This window comes from Condylura cristata, unplaced genomic scaffold (assembly GCF_000260355.1).
Source record: "Condylura cristata isolate star-nosed mole 26May11 unplaced genomic scaffold, ConCri1.0 scaffold00015, whole genome shotgun sequence".
In the NCBI taxonomy this organism is placed as follows: domain Eukaryota; kingdom Metazoa; phylum Chordata; class Mammalia; order Eulipotyphla; family Talpidae; genus Condylura; species Condylura cristata.
In genome coordinates this window covers 7,601,378-7,623,422 of record NW_004567116.1, presented here as the reverse complement: position 1 = coordinate 7,623,422, position 22,045 = coordinate 7,601,378, and the positions used below count along the sequence as shown (strand labels likewise).

Sequence of the window (22,045 nt, the reverse complement as noted above, 5' to 3'; positions counted from 1 at the left end):
ATATATATATATATAAAGACTGGATGTAGATGGAATATTTTTTCATTTAAAATTCCAAGGAATGTTTATCATATAGCGGTTATCAGAACTTTCACTCAATGACCTGAATGTTGTATCTAGATCAACATGAGTCTTTCATTTCATTCTTTCAGTACCTTTTGATGTGAACTGGTATAAGTGGTTCAATGACTTCCCTCCACTCTCTATTTCTTTCTTTCTTTCTTTTTTTAAAGGATTTATTTGTGTATACAGAACTGGGGTACACGCCAGAGGTGTAGGGGCAGTGAGAGGCTTCACCAGAGACAGAGTGGGGAGCAGAATAGGCAGATTGATGAAATACACTGCTGAGGGGAGTGGTGGGCTGGTCAGGAGAGGTCCGCTGCACCATATGGATCACCTCCAGGGCAGGCGGGGATGGAACTCATGTGGAAGTGGCTTTAGCTTCTTAGTGCAGTGCTTTAACCCACTGCGCCACCAGGGAGGGCCCACTCTATTTCTTAAGTGAATTTTCTGTGCAAATAATCTCTCAGCACATACTGCATAATACTTCGGATTTTATGTATATAGCCCTACTCTCATTGTAATTGAAGTTAAATGAGTTTTGAAATGTCCCTGAGTTTTTTATTGGGAAGACAGAAATGTCAGGGTTTCCTGAGATAATGTAATTCTCCCTTTTGGCAAATCAATTTTTAAATCAAAGTTTAATCAGTTTAGATGGACTTGAAAAGTGTTCTTTGTTAACGAGTAGAAATACTGAACACATATAAGAGGGTGTTTTTGGGCATGATTTGCACTGGGATTTTCAAGAGTTAGTTCATACAGTTATAAAACATCATAATACATTTTCCTTCCCCTACCTCTGCTTCTCCTTTATGATTAGAATCCCTGCCAAAAACATATTTGCATATATGTATATATATATATATATATATGTATTTATCCAAAACTTCTGGACTGAGAAGTCAGCTTTATGACTGTCTTCATTTTCAGAAAATCTCAGTCCTTTCTCCATGACCTTTATAGGCTGTCTGTGTGGTTAATCATTCTTGGTACATTTGTTCCCACCAATTATAATTTTAGTCGGTTGAGATGAAAAGGAGAAAGAATTTGAAATCACAGCAAACAAATCTATGACTTAGTCTATTTAATAAGATATAAATACTCATTGTGCTATTTAATAGTGTTTAGTAGCCTCTCTTCTGGCAACATTAAAGGTAATGCTTTCTTTCTATTGATATTTTCATGATATTGCATGCAAATTTCTTTCTAGAGAAAAAGTAACCTTTCACAGACTAGAGACACAAAAAATGATTCAGCAAAAATAAAATGATTAAATTAAGTTAATCAGCATCGGATTTGTGAACAAAGATTTTACTGTCACTGACCTGGGTCTAGTTGAAGGTAGATTCCTGGGCTTTCGACTGAGAACAGTCACTGCTTGCTTCTCCTCTGGACAGAGGTCACAGAGCTACAAATGAAACCCATGAACTAATAGTGGAACTCTGGAATTCTTACCTCTCCAGACTACTTTCCCAGCCTTGGACTGTTTAGTCTATTCTGATCAGCAGGGATTTGCTCAGAAGATGAATTGGCAGGTCTAGGATATTATTTTTTAACTCAGTTTTGTACTTTCCTATGAAAGTTTAAGCTCATTTTAAAAACATTTTCTTTTCCAGTCAGAACGATATTCAATTCAAATTAAAATGGAAACAATGAAAAATGTTTCAAATCAGGAAAAGCTACTATATGGAACTAAAATATGTATAAAATTACATCAAAAACATTTGTTTAGTCACTATTTTCTCTAATCAATTCTCCCCAAATTTGGCTTTCCACAAAGCCATTGAAAAATGTGGAGAGAGCTCCTTTTATTCCTGGCTTAAACTTTACTTCTCACCCACACTAAAGAGAGTTGTGTCTCCCAAGCAAATCTTCATCTTTTTGTTGTTTACTTAAATCCTTTGTAATCATTCTCCATTTACTCTGGGAAAATATTTAAATAGCCTTTCACAACATGCAGTGTTTGGGAATGCACTGACCTCTATGGCCCTCAGAGGGTTAGTAATTGGCTCAGTGTAATCTTGCGGAAGCATCAACTAAGGTCTTCCATCTACATTTATCATCTGGCACCAACAAACATCATTAGCGGCCAGCATTAGGCATGCAGTTGAGCTTTGGCTAAACATCTGTCTCTGGAAATAGTTTAGGATGAGAGTTGGGTGGAGTACATTGAACAGTTTATTATAGGGCCTGGTAGCTTATGTTTTTTTTTTTTTAAGATTTATTTATTTATGCATACAAGAACTGGGGTATAGCTCAGAGGTATGGAGGGTGAGAGGATTCACTCCAGACAGACTGAGGAACAGAATAGGCAGATTAATCAAAATATACTGTGAGGAGAGCAGCAGGTGGATCAGGACAGGTCTGTCTCACCATGTGGGCCACCTTCCTGGACAGAGATCGAACTTGTGCTACAGTGGCTGTGGAGCGCCTCACTGAGCTGCTCTTTAACCCTTTGTAGCATCAGGGAGGGCCCCAGTAGCTTATGTTTATGTTGGTGACCTTGGAGTAGTTTTAGAGTGGCTTTTTGCATAAGTCAGAGTTCAGAGAATAAATACATTTCTCTCTGAAAGCAGGCCTGCTTTTGGTGGTCTGGTTGGCCAGAAACTGGAGGTGTCAGTCCTCAAGTTTTGTGTCACATTATCCCGTAAATTATGACTATGCTACTAATGACTGAAGGTGCTTAAGTTACAGGATTCTCTGCTACCAAATATAGAATAATTTAAAATCATGGACATATCAATTTCCTTTAGGGTGATCAGCTAAGTGACAAGATTCTCATGACGCATTCTGAGAAATACAACTTTTCTTTCTACCCTACAAAAAGGGGATCATTAAGATTAGAGTTAAGTACTGTGCTTTCTTACAGTAGTCACTGAGAGAAATCACACTTAAGCAAGTACTAGAGAATAGAAAAACTACAGAAAGGAGACTCAACCATAATCTTTTCTTCCTCAGCTTCTGAGATGATGAAGAGCTGACTACAATTCCTCTCAGAACCACCTCTCTTTCTTCTTAGATGTTACCTTAGAACACTTCTGAACCCGAAAGGGAAACACTCTCTTCATCTCTATGTTAATCAGCTAGTTTTGCATCTTTTCTGCCAACTTAACTTTGTCTTTCTCATGACATATTTTATGTGGAGAAGTAAACATAGCAAAATTGATCATTTTAACCCTTTTACATATATAATTAGTGATAGTAAGTATATTGACATTGTTGTATAAACATCACCAACAGATTCAAGTCCTTTGTTCATTAAAAAAATTGACTAATTTTTGTTAGAGTTTTGCAAGTTCTTTATAATTTTTTGCTATTAACTTGATTTGGTTAAATGGTTTGCAAACATTTTTTCACACTTTACAGTTTGTTTTTTTTTCACACAGTATATAAAGGTAAGCTATGAGTTTGTACTTGGAATGTTTTGCTATACCTTCTTACCTTTGGTCAGGGAAATGATTTATTTTGGGATGACCCCAGATTAGAACACAAATTGTGTCTCCTGGAGTCACCATTGTGCAGCACAACAGTTTTAATGTTTAGTGTCCTGCCTTAATGACTCTCCTGCCACAAACCCATTCATTCCTGGTTATCTCTAGCTCTCAGAATATTAAATGTACCTTGACTATAGTAGTTAGATTAAGGCTATGTATTTTCAACAAAATACTGAGCTTCCATGCCTTTTTATTAATATTTTAATTACTTGGTCTACTGATTAGATAGCCAAACTAGAAGTTTTATGGAGAACTTTTCTACTGAATATTTAAAATCAGATTTTCCATACATTATAACATTTTTATTTTAATTAACTTTGCCCCTTTGATTAGTAATTTGTAAATGTATACAGGTGGGAGAAACTATCATTTAATCAAGCATTGATACTTTATGAAAGAGGAACCACTAGAGATCTGGAATGCAAAGGAGCAAGTTATACTTAGTGTCACATTCTCTTACATTGAGATCATTATCCTTGCTACTAGTCAAGTCATCCTTCTATATGAATTCATGATTTTGCTTTTAGCTTTTCTTCTCACATGAACTATTAGCCAAGATTACTCCTTGGCTCCAGAGCTTCCTCATGGCGTTTTTCACCTCTGTGTTTCTGAGAGTATAGATTATTGGATTTAACATGGGTGTTATCACTGTATAAAACACAGCCACTGCTTTATCAATGGGGAAGGTGACCATGGGTCGAAGGTACACAAATATACAGGGCACAAAGAAAAGGGTGACGACAGTAACATGTGAAGCACAGGTGGAGAGAGCCTTCCACTTTCCATCGGTGCTGTGGGTTCTTAGGGAGCAAAGGATGAAGACATAAGAAGTGATGAGAATAGAAAAAATGAGCATGCACATTAGCCCACTGTTGGCAGCAACGAACAGCCCAAAGATATGAGTGTCTGTGCAGGAGAGCTTTAGCAGAGGAAAAAGATCGCAGATGAAATGGTCAATGACATTTGGACCACAGAAGGGCAACCAGAGTATAAAAAGAATTTGAATGAGAGCATGAAGAAATCCGCCTGCCCAGGCCATGGCCACCAGGAGGCCACAGACTCGTCTGTTCATGGTGATCAAGTAGTGCAGGGGCTTGCAGATGGCCATGTAGCGGTCATAGGCCATCACTGTGAGCAGGATGATCTCAACACCTCCAAAGAAATGCTCTGCAAAGAGCTGAGTCATGCACCCGTGGAAGGAAATAGTTTTCTTTTTTGCAAGGAAATCAAATATCATTTTGGGAGCCATGGTAGAAGAGCAGCAGCCATCTATGAAGGACAAGAATGATAGAAAAAAATACATGGGGGAGCCCAGGGATGGGCTGCTGTTAATTGTTACTACAATCATGAGGTTGCCTGCCAGAGTGAGGAAGTAGATGACAGTAAACACCACAAACAGAAGTTTCTGAACATCTGGGTTCTGTGTCAGACCAAGTAGGATGAACTCCGTCACGTTGTTCATTTGTTCCATGAAGCCAGCTTGGCATTGGGATGCTTGATTGTCTGTGAGTAGTACAGGGATTGCAATTGTAGCAGGTACCGTTTGCTCAAGCAAAGAATGTGTTGGCTTTATTTTCTGCAAGACAGATGGAAACCCCAGCAGGTACAGCAAAGACCTAAAGTTGGGTCATAATATTAGCCACATAATGAACACCATCCTTTTCCTCTGTTTCACACAGATGCATCTGCACACACACATACTCATTAGTACACACTAACTCTCTCCCCTCATCTCTCATCTAGTCACTTGTGCTGATGATATCAGCTGTAGAGTTTGTTCACTGTACTGAGTGAAATTTCAGGCTCCAGAAAGATACACATGGCAATTAGGATTGTGAGTTTACTATATTCAGCAGAACTGTCTAAGAACATCATCAAAGAAGGATGATAAATACTCTGAAGGGATTATAAGCAGGAGGGTGCACACTGCCACATTCCCCAGATTTATTTGAAACTTCAGAATTTTAGAAATTTAGAATTTATTATTTGGAGAACTTCTGTCATATTTAGGTTTCTGACTTCAAATTAGAACTCTAGATAAGGAAGACTGAAAAATTCCCAGGATATATTTAGAAAGCAGATGCTTGTAAGGTAAGGAGCTAACTATTTTTTCATTCTGTTTTCTCTAATTAGCAGCCATGTGATATTGTTTACTGCACTTCAACTTTATTATATATAAAACAGAAAAAATAACAAATAATATGGAGGAGTTGAAGTCTAGCATTTTGACATTTTATCCTAAAAGTGAAACTTATTGCTCTTTAGAGTTTCTAACTTCTTGATGAAGAGAATAAAAAACCCATATTTAATTCTTGAAATACTTGATTGATAATAATATTAAGAAAGAACAAAAATACATATTATTTCATTCCGATTGATATATTAGGAAAGAAGAAAAAAGAAAAAAAAAGATATAAAATTAAGAAAGAAAAAAAGAGAAATGAAAGAACTAAGTATTTCTTACCTCTGCAGGAGGTAAGAAAACTAGTTATTTTCAGAACATATTGAATGAAGAAATTACTACATCAGGCAGCATAAAAATATTAACAATAAATGATGTCAATAGCTTTTTTGGTATTTTAAAAATACAAACAACACTGATATGCTCAATAAGAAACAAGCATAAGCAAATTTAAAATGACATTGGGTTAAAATAATAATTAAGAGGTAATAATTACATAATGATTATTATGTAATTCGTAAAGGGTTTTTCAACAACTGGCTAAATGTTGTTTAAAATAGTCTTTTAAGGGCATCATCAACCCCACCCCGCAAGAAAAAAACAAACAAAAATGCCTACAAAAATTCAAGTATTAATTATTAAAGTCATCATCAAAAACAGGAAAACAAAGAAAGCAATATACCTAACATGTGGATATATTAAGGGAAGAACATTTTAAACAAAATCTAAGTTTCTAAAATACAGGGCAAAGCTAATGACTTCAATATGTTCCACATAGTGATGGAACAAACTAGAATAACACTTGCATCAAGTATAGCAGGGAACCATTATTATAGAAGGTCTGCTCACACCATTTTAGATATAAGGGCAAAGAACAAAATCTAAAAATTCTCTTTCACAAACCATTAGTAAAATACGTTAAAATTGGCAAGTTGGCAAAGATTTGTGAGTGCAGTATTACTCAGTGCCATTGAATGTGTGTACAGAATATTCTGGTAGCCATTTGACTATGTAATTAGGGCTTTATAAATGGTCATGTTGCTTTGTCCACTATACTTTGTACTTAGGGATCTAATCTAGATAAAAAAAAATGGACAAAAATGATAAGAATGTATTTCATGACTTTTTTTAAGACGGTGAAAAAGTAAATGTTTACATAAAGGATAATTAAATAAATTATAGTTACAAAACATTAGGCAGATATTGAAGTTCTTTGCAAGAAGGATTAAGAGGTAGAAAGATTCTTCCAATATTATATTGAGTGGAAAACACAGACTATAAAATTGATCTAATTTGTCTAAATACATACACACACACACAAACACATTCAGAAAAGTATCTGAAAAAAATCCACTAAAGATTAATAGTGCTTGTTTGAATATTGAGTTCATTCTTTTGTAATCTTTAAAAATTTTTCTCATCTAATTTTTCTACATACAGAGTGTATTACTTTATCATCAGTAAAATAATTTAGCAAAGGGAATTTGATGGTTTTATCTCGTGTCTTGTTTTAGAACATCTTGAGTGTCTGCTTTTCTTGTTTACGCTAAATATGCTGTTCATTGCTCATACCCATCTGTGACAATAGAAACACATGTTTACATCTGTGAATCAAAGAACCTTCTCACCTTGAGAAAAAACTGTGAGACACCACCGTTTGAACCTACCTTTCTGAATGCAGGTGGCAAAGAAGTAGCAGATTCAGTGCATCACAGAGTCTTACTTGGACAGCACTCCATCCACATGTTGTAGTCACTGACCTGTCACCAACTGCTACTTTGCAGGTTCATTCATTTTTATCTTAGGGACAATATTTCCTTTTTTCGCTTAGTGACTTATAAAGGACTGCCAAGAGAATCTTTCAAAATGCTGCTATGTTCATTAGTTGGTTTTACTTTTGCCTTTTAGGTCACTAAAAGGCACAAGCAGCCCATGTCAGATAAGAAATTTCTTTAGTTGGACGAATTCTAAAGTGGTAGGTTTCAAACGAATTGAAGGGAGAAAAAGCCCTAGCTGATGGAAGACATCTCTCTCCCAACCACCTCACTACAAATTTGCCAATCTTTCTTGATGACCAGGTGATATATGACAGCTACCTGATTTGGGATAGAACCTGGTTCAGTGTCCTAAAAATAAGAAACCATATGAAATCAGAAACAGCAGGAATTGCAAATGTTTCTAAGAGCCAGTCTGCAGTCTGCCTGGAGCCACCTCCTCTTGTTGCTGGGAGTCAGGATCCAAGTGGGTTGGAAATGCTCAGCCAGCAGCTTCTGCGGTCCACGGCTAGCTAACCTTATATAGTCTTCCATGGTCTGTTCTTATCAACATGTTTAAGTATGATTTCAGGGAAATTTGAATGGATTTCACTCACGTGTGAGGAGTTAGTGTGGTTCAGACTTTTCAGCTCCCTGAGGATTAGAATTAGCAGCTTTTGTTCAAGACAATTTATCCTTTTCCTCTAGTGGTGCTGGCATCTGTTGCCAAGAGGGTGGTGGGGCACTTGCTGGGCTGGGCTAGCAACCTCTTTATGACTGTCTACAGGAGATAAGGCACAGAATGTTCTAGTCCTGGGAGAAAGGGTGCAGAGTCAATTAAAGGACCCTAAAAATACTGGCCTCAAAGAGTTATGAGGCAGGTAGCAGTTATGAGGGCATCTAACTCAGGGCAAAGCTGGTCAGCCCCACTGCAATAACCCAAGAACAGACACAGGCAGGCAGGAGAAACTGGTCTGAGTCATGCTGAAGATAACAGATGGATCTTGAGGGCCCTGGAAAGGTTCTAGGAGACACAGGAAATGTCCGAGATTTGTTCTGAGAACGAATCCATTCTGAACACGTTGTATACATGTTCCTCTATTTCATCTAATTCTCTGTAGTCAGAGGACTAATAACTCTTTTATGTTTAAGGATTTTGATGCTCACTGTGAGCATCTTTTGGTCAAGATTAAAAAGTCAACATCTGGTGGAGTTGGGATTTAAATACAAATTGATACAAAGCCCGAGAGCTGATGTTATTATAGCACACTGGACGCTGTCCTCATGCACTGGGACTGCTGGAGAGGGTGTGTGGATTCAGATCGGCTGGGGATGTTTGGAGGCTTTAATTCTGTCACCTGTGTCAGGCAAGGTGCATTCTCCGTTCCCATGTGCAGCCGTGACACCAAGGAGAACAACTTCTCATCCTTTCCTAGGGCTGGAGACCTGCCTGAACACTAGCTCAGAAGTTTTAGTTTTAAAAATTTCTTGATGCAGCAGAGTGAAGATTGAGCAGAAGGCTCAAATTTAGGACAGGGAAGAGTCTCCTCATGGGAATAGCTATTTCCCTTCTTCCTTCTTTCTTAAGCATAAAAGAATTAATAGTCCTTCTCTGACTATGGAGAATCAGATGATGTCAGGTGGTCATATATGTGGGGGGAAGTGTGTTCCAACCCCAGGCCATACATGAGAATCTGGATTAGTCTAAAGTAACTATGGTGACACTACTGTCCTTTCTGGTGATTTAATTGAGGATAGGCATTGATGCCACACTCATCACAAGACTAAAGAGGGTATTTTTTCCTGTGTGATAGTTCTCTGACCTTTACAGTCACAGGCAATGATCTCTCTTTTCTGAATAATGCCTTTTGAAAGGAATTGGGACCAAGAAGGCAGCTGAAACAGCTAAAACATGCCCAGTGTTGGCAAGGTGATCGGATGTTGTTGTTGGATTTTATTCAAAAAGGTTTTTGTTATTGGGAGATGTAATGATATTTTGAGCTCTGAAATACTTGTTTTTCCTAGGTTAGTCCAATTCATTCTAGTAAGTAGAGACAGGAAAAGTTCTGCTATTAATTAAAAATGTAAATTCAGGGGCCTTCCTGGTGGTGCAAGGGGTTCAGTCTCAGAACTATGAAGCTCTCTGCAGCCACTGCAGCATGAATTCAATCCTCAGGCAGGGAGGTGACCCACATGGTGCGGCAGACCTCTTCTGACCTGCCCACTGCTCTCCTCAATGGTGTATTTCAGTCAACCTGCCTGTTCTGTTCCCCACTCTGTCTCTGTGGATCCTCTCATCCCAGTTCTTGTATGTATAAATAAATAAATAAAATGAATCTTTAAAAAAAGTAAATTCAAGAACATGTGTGAGGGGGAACTCATTGTCCACATGAGCAAAGTGGGTCCAGGGTACCTAGAAGCTATGTACCTGAAGTTATGTAATTGAAGGGTCTGGGTAAAAATTAATTTAATTTTTTAAATATAAAAGTTTCAAATTTAATACCTAGGAATGGCATTATTGGATCATAGGGTAGATCTGTTTTTAGTGTTTTGAAAGCTTCATACTGTTTTCCATAGGGGCTGGACCAGTCCACATTCCCACTAACAGTGGATGGAGCTTCCTTTTTTTTTGTCGCAGGATGAGTTTTTGTGGATTTAAGAAATGTTCTAGCTGGCGTCATCTATGGTGATGCATCTCAGTGACACTACAAACATCTTATAGGTGAACGCATAGGACATTTCCAAAGTTGCTTTGTCTTCTGGTTCTCATATTCCAGAGAGCTCTTTTGTGAGAGAACATGTGGGGAGCATTGTTTTCTGCATGCACACAAAGGACTTCGTTCAGCAGCAGAGCAACTGTTGCTGCAAGTATTGACTAAGCGGTTGCCTGTGGACCATATATGATGTACATGAAGAATCTGCTGGGTATCCTTGACTAGTCATAGTGTTATGTGCTCTAATGCTGATGGTTATATCTTTGTAGACTAGGCAACAGTCAAATAAAGAATCTTAGCAAACAGAAAGCAATGCCAGCTTGAGGTAACTCGGTGGATTCACATTTTTAGCCTTAATGGCTACTAGAAGTCTCTGTAGAAAGTCCTTTGGCATATCCAAACAAACAAACAAACAAACAAACAAAATAGCCAAACTAATTGTAATTGGGGTTGATTATATACATTTGACATTATCTGAGGAAACCTTTTTATGTTTTTTATATATCTATGTGTGTGTGTGTGTGTGTGTGTGGATACACTCAGATTGTCCTCAGGGGATAAGTACTCTCTGGCTACAACATGTTTTGTGGATAACATGTTGAATAAATATGCTAAAGAGCCCAAAGTTGACAAGATTCAGAAAATACCTCTATTGAAAAAAATTTTACTGAAGGAAAAGAACTTTGGGCTTTACTGACTACTTAGAAGGGTGTTATATCAGAAAGAAAACAGACAAGGATGTTTATGGGAAGCACTATGGCATAACAGAAGTAGCAGTATTTGGAATATAATATACCCACTTGACAGTCTCACAGGGCATACAGTATTCTGGGGTGAAACTATTTACCCTAATTGCACAAACTACCAATGTACAATGACAACAAAACATCTGTGCACCTTGCTAGATATTCTGTAAGGATTTTGCATCTTAGGGTTTTAGGTATTATATGCAAGTCTGTAAGTTAATTTTTTTTTAAAGATTTATTTATTTGTGCACACAGAACTGGGGTACAGGCCAGAGGCTCAGGGGTGGTGAGAGGCTTCACCAGAGACAGAGTGGGGTTCAGAACAGGCAGATCAACGAAGTACACTGCTGAGGGGAGCAGCGGGCGGGTCAGGAGAGGTCTGCCACACCATGTGGTCACCTCCGGGGCAGGCGGGGCTCAAACTCATGCGGAAGCAGCTTTTAGATTCTCAGTGCTGTGCTTTAACCCGCTGCGCCACCAGGGAGGGCCCTGTAAGTTAATTTTGAGTTAATTTTTATATGTTTCCTTTCTTTTGCCTCTGGCTGTCTAGTTTTCCCAACACCATTTATTAAAGAGACTATCCTTATTCCATTTTGTGCTTTTAGCTCCTTGACTAGCAGTAAGCATATAAATTAGTTATTCATGCATGTGTGGGTTGACTTTTTTTTTTTTTAAGATTTATTTATCCACTTAAGAGCTGGGGTGCTGAGCTGGGGTGGTGAGCAGAGGTGTGTATGTGTGTGTGTTGGGGGGTGGGGGTGGTGAGAGGATTCACCAGAGACGGAGTGGGGAGTGTAACAGGCAGATTGACTGAAATACTCTGCTGAGTGGAGTAGTGGGAGAGACAGGAGAGGTCTTCTGTAGCATGTGAGTAGCTCCCTGGCTGGGGATCGAACTTGTGCTTCAGTGGCTGCAGACAACTTCATAGTGCTGCAACTAACCCCTTGCATCACCAGGGAGGCCCTGAGTTGATTTGGGACTCTAGTTCTATTCCATTGTTCTGTGTTTCTGCTTTAACTCCAACACCATGCTGCTTTGATCACTATTGCTTTGTAATGTAGTTTGAAGTTAGGAAGTATGATATTTCAACTTTTATTCCTTCATTCAATAGTGGTTTATCATTGGCGTTTTTTTGTAGTTCTAAATTAGTTTTATGGTTTTCGCTCTATTACTGTGAATAACATCATTGTGACTTTTATAGGGATTGCATTTAAGATGTATATTGTTTTAGTTAATATAGACATTTTAACAATGCTGAGCCTTCCAGTCTATGAGCAGGAATGGGCTGGGCTGATGTGTTTATAGTACAATTGAGAGATTGAGTTAGTGTCTCAACCTCTGGTGACCTAAGTCAGTAGGGATATTTCCCCAGGGATGTGCAACCTGAACAAAGCACTGTATTGTTTATATGGCATTAGGGTCCTTCATATCCCCAGTTCATGATACTCAAGAGCTTATGGGAGGAGTGCTTTATCACATTGTTTTCCAGATCATGAACGTAGATAATGTATAAATTTAAATTTCAGGGAGATACCTGCTCAGGTAAAGATGTGTTATTCATAGATGAATTCCCCTAAATATGTTTCTGAGGCAAAAATCTTTAAAAACAGAGATAATTAATTCCTGTGAGAACAGAGCCTGAAGTAGAAAGACAGGCCCCTTAGCATTCTCAGTTCAGTCTTCTCTCAGCACTAAGATTCAAGAAAATGCTTTTTGATTTTAAGAGCAAAAATAGAAGGGGTTATTAAGTGATAGAGATATTTTCTTTTTTTTTTGTAGCTTTAGGGCTTGATGCTGAAGACAAGAAGACTCCCCTTGGTACAAAACTATCTTTGAGGCTCAATTTTATCATAGCTTTCTGTTTTCCTTTGAATTGAATTCTCAAGGCATTGGGTGTGGAAAATGCTTGCTAAATCCATTTGAATAAATTTGTATCATTTTGTTATTTTATTCTTCCTTTGATATTGTTCAGTCAGTGGGGACTTGTGAAATACACATGGCATGACATGATATTTGGGCTGCTATACATGGTGTTATTCTTACTCCTGAGTACATTGGATCTTCTCTTTAACTACAGAGGTAACTATGGTAAGTTAACTGGAATCACTGAGTTTTTAATCCAATTTATTACATTTCCATGTTCTCTGAAAGAAGTGACTATTAAATTTATTGAAACATTACTTTCCATTATTTGATGGGAGATCACTTTTAGATGATTTAAGAAGTTTTGCAGAATATTTATTCTCATGGCATGAATATATCTATAATTTGTCAGGCATAGGTTTCTATTTTATGGATTTTGAGTTAAATAGTAGGTTTTTGAGTGTGAATGTAGTAGCAGATGGTAGCTGGATATGTCACTGAGGGTTTCTTCTGGGATTGGTTGATGAACAGCATTCATTTTTTTAAACAATGCTCTAAACTTGATGATTTTCAGGAACAAAAGAGGGAACAATGCTACCTTGTACTGATAGGATAAGATATTATGAGGCAACTGAGAATAAAGAAGGCAAATCTGAGGTGGAACTGAGACAGAGTGTGTGTAACCACAGTGTCAACATAGGTTAGATTAAGAGGGAGGAGAAAGAGTAACTTTAATGTTTTGTTGATAAAAAGCTCAGCTGTAAAACTGAATTCAAAAGCAAAACTCATTCAAATATGGCATCAGGACAGCAGATTTCTATTTCCACTTTTACTAACATGCAGAGTCTTGAGCAATGTGTTACCTTTTACCTCATAAAGTGAGGAAGGTGGTTGGAGCCCTTCCAGTTCCACAGCAAACAATAACATGAGAACCTGTAATTCTGCCCCCCCCCCAAAAAATATATATATGGTATTTGCATGGAAAGAATGAACCCTAGGCAATGATTGCGAATCTGTGTGAAAATGCAGACATAGGGACACTTTTCATTCTGACTCTGTTTAACCTTTCTTGATCTTGTTCTAACCAGGTGGGATTCCTTTTGCTAAGATGTATGTGATCCTGTAAAATGACTGACTTCCTGCATCCTGACTTAGTTGGCTCTCTGTTCTCTAGAATCTAGTGGACTATCAAACTCATTAACATCTGAGTATATTTCATACCTTAGTAAAAGAACTGTGGTAGATTTTATGGGGTCATAGGTGGTGGCTTTGGGTACCAACCTACTTGACTAAACTCTGGCATTACCGATTCCTCTAAGTAAACTGGAGCTATACTGCAAAGAAACTAAGTGCTAAATGGCTAGAGAGAGAGACATCTTGGATTTGAATAAATGCTCATTTAAAAAAAAAGATTTATTTATGCAAATAAGAACTGGGGTACAGGTCAGAGGTACAGGGGGTGAGAAGATTCGCCACACAGAGCAGGGTACAGAACAGACAGATGTACTGAAATACACTGCTGAGGGGAGCAGAGGGTGGGTCAGGAGAGGTCTGCCACACCATGTGGATCACCTTCCTGGCTAGGGATTGAACTTGTGCTGCAGTGGCTTCAGATATCTTCATAGTGCTGTGTTTTAACTCGTTGAGCTCAAATGCTCTTTTTTTAATCATTAAGGCTTTGGCAAAGTCATTGGTTCTCCTAGCCATAGTTTACCTTCCTTTAAAATATAATTCAATGTCTATTAAAGGTTTAAGGTAATGTGTACCAAACTCACAGCATTGTTGCAAGTAGTAAGTTAAATGAGTGCAAAAACTTAGTTTAGTGCCTAAAACATGGCAAACACTCAAAAAAATTATTATAGGAACTAGAGGATGTAAAAATAAATCTGTTCATCCTGTTAAGAATGGGGTAAACCAGCTATACTAAAAATTTTACCTTTTAAAATGTTTGAATATGTGGGATTTAAATAAGTAATAAAATTTTCTCTGTTTGGAAAATTTGCTTAAATCTTGGTCTCTCAATTGTAGTCTGAGGGTCTTTTAATGGAAAGTCAGCTTCGTCCTGTTAGATCAACACTTTTCTCCATTTGTCATTTCTCCAAAAATATAGGTGTCAAAAGATTTGAGTGAAAGTAGGCACAGTAAAAGGAAACCGGCCACGTGCTTAGGTATGTCAATTTACAAGGACATCAATGACGTCATTTTTACATGAAGCCAGCTTGTTCTGTTTGTGTGTTTGTTGCCTTGTGGTATGGCAACAGACAGGTGAAAATTGGAGATGAGCACTATTTTTGAAATACACTCTACTTCAAGATTTACAAGAAACAGTCAGAGGTGAAATGAGGACAAATGAGCCAAGTTTGGGGTTTTCTGGGCGATTTTGATCCTAAAATAGAACCTTTGGTACAGACCTTCAGGAAATTATAAAAGCATTTGATGGGGTAGTTGGTTCTCCCAAAGGCCATCTACTCTAGAGAACAGGTGTCAATTAGAAGTGCACTGAACTTTCTTCTCAAGGGTCCTTGTGTCTGGAAGGCTTCTTGGAAGCATGGAGTTATCCCAAGGGGATGCCACTATCCTGGGCCTTGGAACTCTAAAGGTAGCTTCTCAGTGAAACATTTGTGGGATCATCTGGTTTCCGCCTCATCACTTCATGATGTATCGTGCCCACACGTAGCAGGAGACAATCATTTTACTATTCGTACCTGGGTGCTTTAAGAAGACACAAAGAGAACAAGGGAATTTGCGGTCCAGGGAAAAGTGAGAATTAATAATGACAAGACTTGGCTTCAAATACGATTTTAAAGTTTAATTGAGTGATATGTGTATTCCTTATCAAGCAAATGGAAATTAACTTGGCATGAAAACTGATTTGGTTGAATATTCAGACTTGACTTACCTACTGTCTCTAGTCTAAGTTAAAACCAGAGATCAATAGCTTTGTCTGGTGGACACGGAGGCCTTTCAGATGATTGTGATGTACTGGGGCTGGCAGGGGAAACTTACCTTCTGGCTGAATCTCCAGGTAATATCTGGCTATGCTCTCAATTTGGTGAATTGGTGACAATGTCACAAGAATATTATAAAACTATCTTCAACACCTTCAGGTAATGCTTGCTGCTGTGCCACGATGTGCCAACGTACAATTTTCTGTATTTTTCATATGTGTTTCATTCAATTTAAAATTTCATAGTTGTAATTTCTGGCCTCTAAAAATATGGCAATATTATTTATTTTTGAGTATAGAATTAGCAATTCAGGCTGTAGAAATTAGAACACATTAAAAACACAGTATGAAATAAAGGATGACCCATAACTTCATATCCAATAGTAAATAATCTAAATCTAATAATTACCTCCTAAAATTTTCTGTCATGTTTTAATATGGATGAAATAGCACCTATTTCAGTGATAAAAAAAGCATACTTAAGAAAACTTTTATAAGTGAAAGTTTTGAACTTGAATTTTCTTCTTAAAAGATACATAGAGGACATATACTATTAAATACTAATTTCATAACTGTTACACACTAAATTTTAACTTGTATATTTGCATTATAATTATGATGTAGAGATTATTTTATGGGGTTTCATTCATGTTATTTTATATATTCTTTAAGTCTTGTTAGCTTCCTAAATTGCATGTCTAGTGATTCCATTATTCTGTGAGATTGGTGTTCAGGTGAAAGTTTGCACTGTTACTCTGATACAGCAAAATAAGGGTCCTTGCTTGTGGTTATCCAATGTGTTATGAGAATACTTTTGATTCCAGGATGAAAGGAGTGCAAGTGCCCCCTTAAAGAGATTTGAGGCATGGATCCCCAGGTTTGGGAAGTAGAGTTTGAGCTCTTTCATGGGTTGATGGCTCACTTTCCTTTCTTCTCTCTTTTTAAAAGGTAGAATTCTCCTGGAATTTTTGCCACACATTTCTTACAGATGGAGAATAAAAGGAATGTGACTGAATTCATTTTACTAGGTCTTACACAGAACCCCCAAATCCAGAAGGCTGTGTTTGTAGTATTTTTGATTCTGTACTTGGTATCGCTCTCAGGCAACCTGCTCATTGTGTTCACCATTACCACCAGTCCGACTCTGAATTCCCCCATGTACTTCTTCCTGACCCACCTCTCCTTGATAGACACCATTTATTCCTCTTCTTCAGCTCCTAAGCTGATTGTGGACTCTCTTCACAAGAATAAAGTCATCTCCTTTAATGGGTGTATGGCGCAAGTCTACGCAGAACACATTTTTGGTGCCACTGAGATCATCCTGCTGACAGTCATGGCCTATGACCGCTATGTGGCCATCTGCAAGCCCCTGCACTACACGGCCATCATGAGTCGCAGACTGTGTGTTCTCCTGCTGGGAGTGGCATGGATGGGAGGGTTTCTCCATGCCACCATTCAGATCCTCTTTACCGTCTGGTTGCCCTTCTGTGGCCCCAATGTCATAGATCACTTCATGTGTGACTTGTACCCTTTGTTGGAACTGGTCTGTGCAGACACACATACCCTTGGTCTCTTTGTTGCTGCCAACAGTGGTTTCATTTGCCTGTTAAACTTCCTCCTCTTGTTGTTTTCTTATGTGATCATCTTGCGCTCCCTCAAGAACCATGCCTTGGAGGGGAGACGCAAAGCCCTCTCTACCTGTGTGTCTCACATTACAGTGGTTGTCTTATTCTTTGTGCCCTGTATATTTGTGTACCTGCGCCCAGTGACCACGTTGCCCATTGATAAAGCTGTGGCTGTGTTTTATACCATGGTGGCTCCTATGTTAAATCCCTTAATATACACTCTTAGAAATGCTGAAGTAAAAAATGCTATGAGGAAGCTCTGGAGGAAAAAAATAACCTCAGATCATGATTAAACAGAATCATTGAGTATGAAGAGATAGGAATACTTATAGTAATCTCACCCAACTCTCTTGATGTATAGATGAAGACTTCAACAGTAACAAAAGTTTGGATAATTTTGCACAGAGTCCTTTGTGCACAGACTATCTGCAAGATTTAGCATAGAGCTAATGCTTACACTGGAATCCAGATTTACTTTCTCCCATTCCATATTCTTGTCATCAGAACTTGTTGCTCCTTACTAAATATTTATAGATTACCTACAAATCTGAGATATCTTTAGAAGCTAAAAGGTATGATTCTTGAATACTGGATTAATATTAAAGCACCATTTTCATGTGACAATGAAATCTTGGTTACTACTGATTATTGAAAAACACCATGTTTAATGATATTTCTCTACTTTAAACCGTGGGCTTGATATACATTTTTTGTGGGTGTGATTTTCTTGTTCATAAAGTTTTGGTTTGCCAGTAAATAATGCCAGCCTTGAAATTGGTCAGGTGTCCTACATATTCTTTTCTCACCTTCTGGCATGTACTATGAATTCTTTCTCCTAGGATACTCTCCTCCATCTAATGGCCATTTACTTTGCCAACAGACGTCCTCTGGATCCTGTTTTTAATTTCGCTTTTTCTAGGAGGTTTATCCTCACCTGCAAGGTCATGATTGCTCTCCAGTGTGCTCTTCTAGTGCCCTGTGTTTCTACTGTGCAGCTTACAACACTGTTGTCACTGTCTACTCTTTTCTGGGGTTCTTTCAGTGGATCCTTTAGTTCTGTGGAGAGGACCCACACAAGTCCCAGCAATTATCAGTGAGTCTGGTATATTCCTTAAGCTTAAAATATTTGTTGTTTAGTGGATAGAAGGAATGCATGGACTATATTTACACTTACATTTTTTGCTGTGCCGATGGAGCTGTATATTTCTAAAAATAGCTGTTAGTAATGAAATGTTATCCTTATGTAAGCTGAATTATAGAGTAATATACCAAACAATATTTATGAGATAGTAAAATCTTGATGGTAAATGACTGTGCAAAGGTAGTGAGTTGCTGAGAGTCTCAGTTTTTTTTTTTTTTTTTAAAGATTTATTTATTTGTTCATACAGAACTGGGGGACAGGCCAGAGGCTCAGGGGCCGTGAGAGGTTTCGCCAGAGACAGAGTGGGGAGCAGAACAGGCAGATCAACGAAGTACACCGCTGAGGGGAGCAGCGGGCGGGTCAGGAGAGGTCTGCCGCACCATGTGGTCACCTCCGGGGCAGGCGGGAATCGAACTCATGCAGAAGCGGCTTTAGCTTCTCAGTGCTGTGCTTTAACCCGCTGCGCCACCAGGGAGGGCCGAGAGTCTCAGTTTTAATTTCTCTCTCGACCTCAGTTTCAAAAGGAGTAAAAGCAAATTGGGGTTTCCCTAAACATCAAACTAGAATTCTCTTCAAAATTTGATTCATATGAAAGTATGAAGGAATTCTCTAGACCCAGTATTATCTTGTACTCTGTATTTCAGTGATATTTTATTTTATTTTATACCTTAGTTCAATATTTATCCTGCACATTGGTGCTATCTTGTTGAAATATTGTTAAAGAGTAGGCAAAGTTTTTATTGAGTATGACTGTATATTTAATAGAAATTCCTGTTTGACATTGAGATTTTCTTTTACTTGAGTCACTGCTCTTTCTGATGGGTTAGCAGCCCAAGATACATAAATAATACTGAAGCATTCTGAAATCTATGAGAAATTTGGAAAAATGGTATAATTTTTATTAGACTTCTACAGAGGTTCAATGGCCCATCACTTTTAACTCTAAAATAGTTACATGCTGTACATGCTATAAAGACACAAGCAATATATTATTATACCACTATGTTATCTAAAAATGAAGTTACTAATGACAAATTATTGACCTTTTACAGATAATGAACTAACAGTCCCTTGCTCAAAAAAAAAAAACAAAGGTAACTAGTACAATTATCTTAAAGCTTGCATCATCACTACTTGAAGTATATTATAGCTGTTGAAACTAAGGTCTGGGAAATCAGATTCTGATTACTGGTCCTTTGATATACCTGCTTGTGGTACCTTCTGCTTTCTATCAGTCTCTTCACTTGTAGTAGTGGCATGAACAGTACCTATCTCATTGGGTTGTTACAGATATTATGTCAGTTACAATGCTTTTAACTTTTACTGGAAAGCAAGCCTGTGAATCTACATGCACAGATGAATTAGTAAAACTAAGCCCCATTAGGTAATATGTTTTAAATATGCAGTTTCTGGATGATACTTTTCTTTTTCCTTGCATCCATTTTTCCTCCCCTTATTATATTGAGATATTTCTTTACCCCATAGATATTTCTTGGTGAGATCATTCATCATGCATTTGGGACTCTTGTTTCAATTGAATCAATTGTGTGCTCCAAATAGACTTATGTGCCACCTGAAATAGCTTTCTTACTATACAATTTCTTGATGGCATCTTTCATCTGTGCATTTCTCAAGGTGTAGATTAAGGGATTTAACATGGGAGTTATCATGGTATAGAACACAGCAACTGCTTTATCAATGGGCAGAGTAGCTGCAGGTCTCATGTAAACAAATGTGCAGGGTACAAAGAACAATATAACCACTGTGATGTGGGAGCCACAGGTGGAGAGGGCTTTGTGCTTTGCCTCCAAGCTGTGGTTCTTTAGGGAGCACAGGATGGCCACATAGGAGACTATCAAGAGGAGGAAGTTTAACAGACAAATGAACCCACTATTGGCAGCAACAAAGAGCCCTAGACTGTGAGTATCCATACAGGCCAGATTGAGCAAAGGATTCAGATCACACATAAAGTGATCTATGACATTAGGACCACAGAAGGGCAGTTGGAAGATGAAGAGGATCTGTATGGTGGCATGAAGAAAGCCTCCGGCCCACACCACACCCATTAGCAGGTTACATATACGCCAGTTCATGATGACCGTGTAGTGCAGGGGCTTGCAGATGGCCACGTAGCGGTCGTAGGCCATCACAGTGAGCAGGATGATCTCAGCGCCTCCAAAGAAATGTTCCCAAAATATTTGACTAATACATCCATTGAATGAGATGGTATTTTCATAGAGTGAGTTTATGATCAGTTTTGGAGTGCTGACAGAGGAGTAGCAGGCATCAGTGAAGGAGAGATAGGCCAGGAAATAGTACATTGGTGATCCTAGTGATGGGCTAGCATTTATGGTAAATACAATGAGCATATTTCCCACCACAGTGATGATGTAGATGAGAGAAAATGTTACAAATACAATCTTCTGCATCTTTGGGTTCTCTGTGAGTCCCAGTAGGACAAACTCTGTCACGTTCCTAATCTCCATGTGTTTCATGTGATGATTAATTACATTACCTGAAAAGACAATGTTTATTAATTAAAGAAATTTGGGATTATTACATTTCTCCAATCTAGTAAATTGTAAAAATCTGTATTCTATTAAGTTGTCAGTTCTTCTTTCCTTCTTTTTAAAGTCGTTTTTATTGAATTAATATTAGTTTACTGCATTAGTCAATTCTTTTGAATTCTCTTTTTCTAGAAAGCAAAAAATGTTATGAGTTGTCGAACATTCAAATTACCTTACAGGTGAAGAGTCTCAGAGTATAGACTGAAGAAAGTTTTGTAAACACAAGTAGGAGTAGGAGACTTTAGATTGTGAGATGACTTGATTAGAACCTAACTTGAAGCAGTCACTCGCGTTGATAGCACCACACTGACTACCTCATGATAGCTTGCCCCCCTGTGTCAGTAGGATGCAGGATGCTGCTGAATGGGAAGATCCTGGCCTTTTTATTGATCAACTCATCATACAATATCAGTTGTGAGGGGGAAGGGGGCAAAAAAAAAAAAAAAAAAAAAGGGAGGATGGAATCTAGAAAATGTGCTCGGTCATCTGTAGGATCAGGGCTTTCGAGTCTGCCCTCCAGGCAATTCTCACCTGCTTGATGACTCAGAATTGTCATTGAGGTCAAGCCCTAGGCCCCCAGCCAGGGCTTCAATCTTACCAACCAGTCTTTCCACTGATCAACTTCTGGGGTCCCTTGTCATATGTTGGTCCTTGGGCCCCAGATGTTCCCAGTCCTACCTCATGTTGCATAGCCTTCCCACAGTGATCAAGCTTTCTTCTCTCCGTTGATTTGAAAGGCACCTTGTAAGGTTTGGCTCCTATAACCTAGTGATTGGGCAGTTCTGACCTTGTATAGGATTGTAGAACTGTGGGAAACAAAAACTGGTGGCTGAACAGGCTTTAGGATTAGAAGACAGGAGGAGGGGAAATACCATTAATACACCACTGAGAAGAAATGGGAGGGTTATATGCCGATGGGTACATAGTATATTCTGTATGAGAATAAGTGGAT

General features: G+C 38.3%; 3 protein-coding genes across 3 annotated transcripts; 1 reads left to right on the top strand and 2 right to left on the bottom strand.

Moving 5' to 3' along the window:
• Positions 1 to 4,077: 4,077 nt before the first annotated feature.
• Positions 4,078 to 5,025, bottom strand: LOC101631893 (olfactory receptor 4C5-like). The gene has a single exon (XM_004683549.2). It carries the CDS (start codon positions 5,023 to 5,025, stop codon positions 4,078 to 4,080), a length of 948 nt encoding a protein of 315 aa, XP_004683606.1.
• An 11,723-nt stretch (positions 5,026 to 16,748) lies between these two features.
• LOC101622039 (olfactory receptor 4C12) lies at positions 16,749 to 17,678 on the top strand. Its single transcript, XM_004682808.1, has one exon. The coding sequence runs from the start codon at positions 16,749 to 16,751 to the stop codon at positions 17,676 to 17,678; it is 930 nt and encodes a 309-aa protein (XP_004682865.1).
• Positions 17,679 to 20,088: 2,410 nt separating this feature from the next.
• On the bottom strand, positions 20,089 to 21,012 carry LOC101631664 (olfactory receptor 4C46-like). The gene has a single exon (XM_004683548.1). It carries the CDS (start codon positions 21,010 to 21,012, stop codon positions 20,089 to 20,091), a length of 924 nt encoding a protein of 307 aa, XP_004683605.1.
• Between the last annotated feature and the right edge of the window lie 1,033 nt (positions 21,013 to 22,045).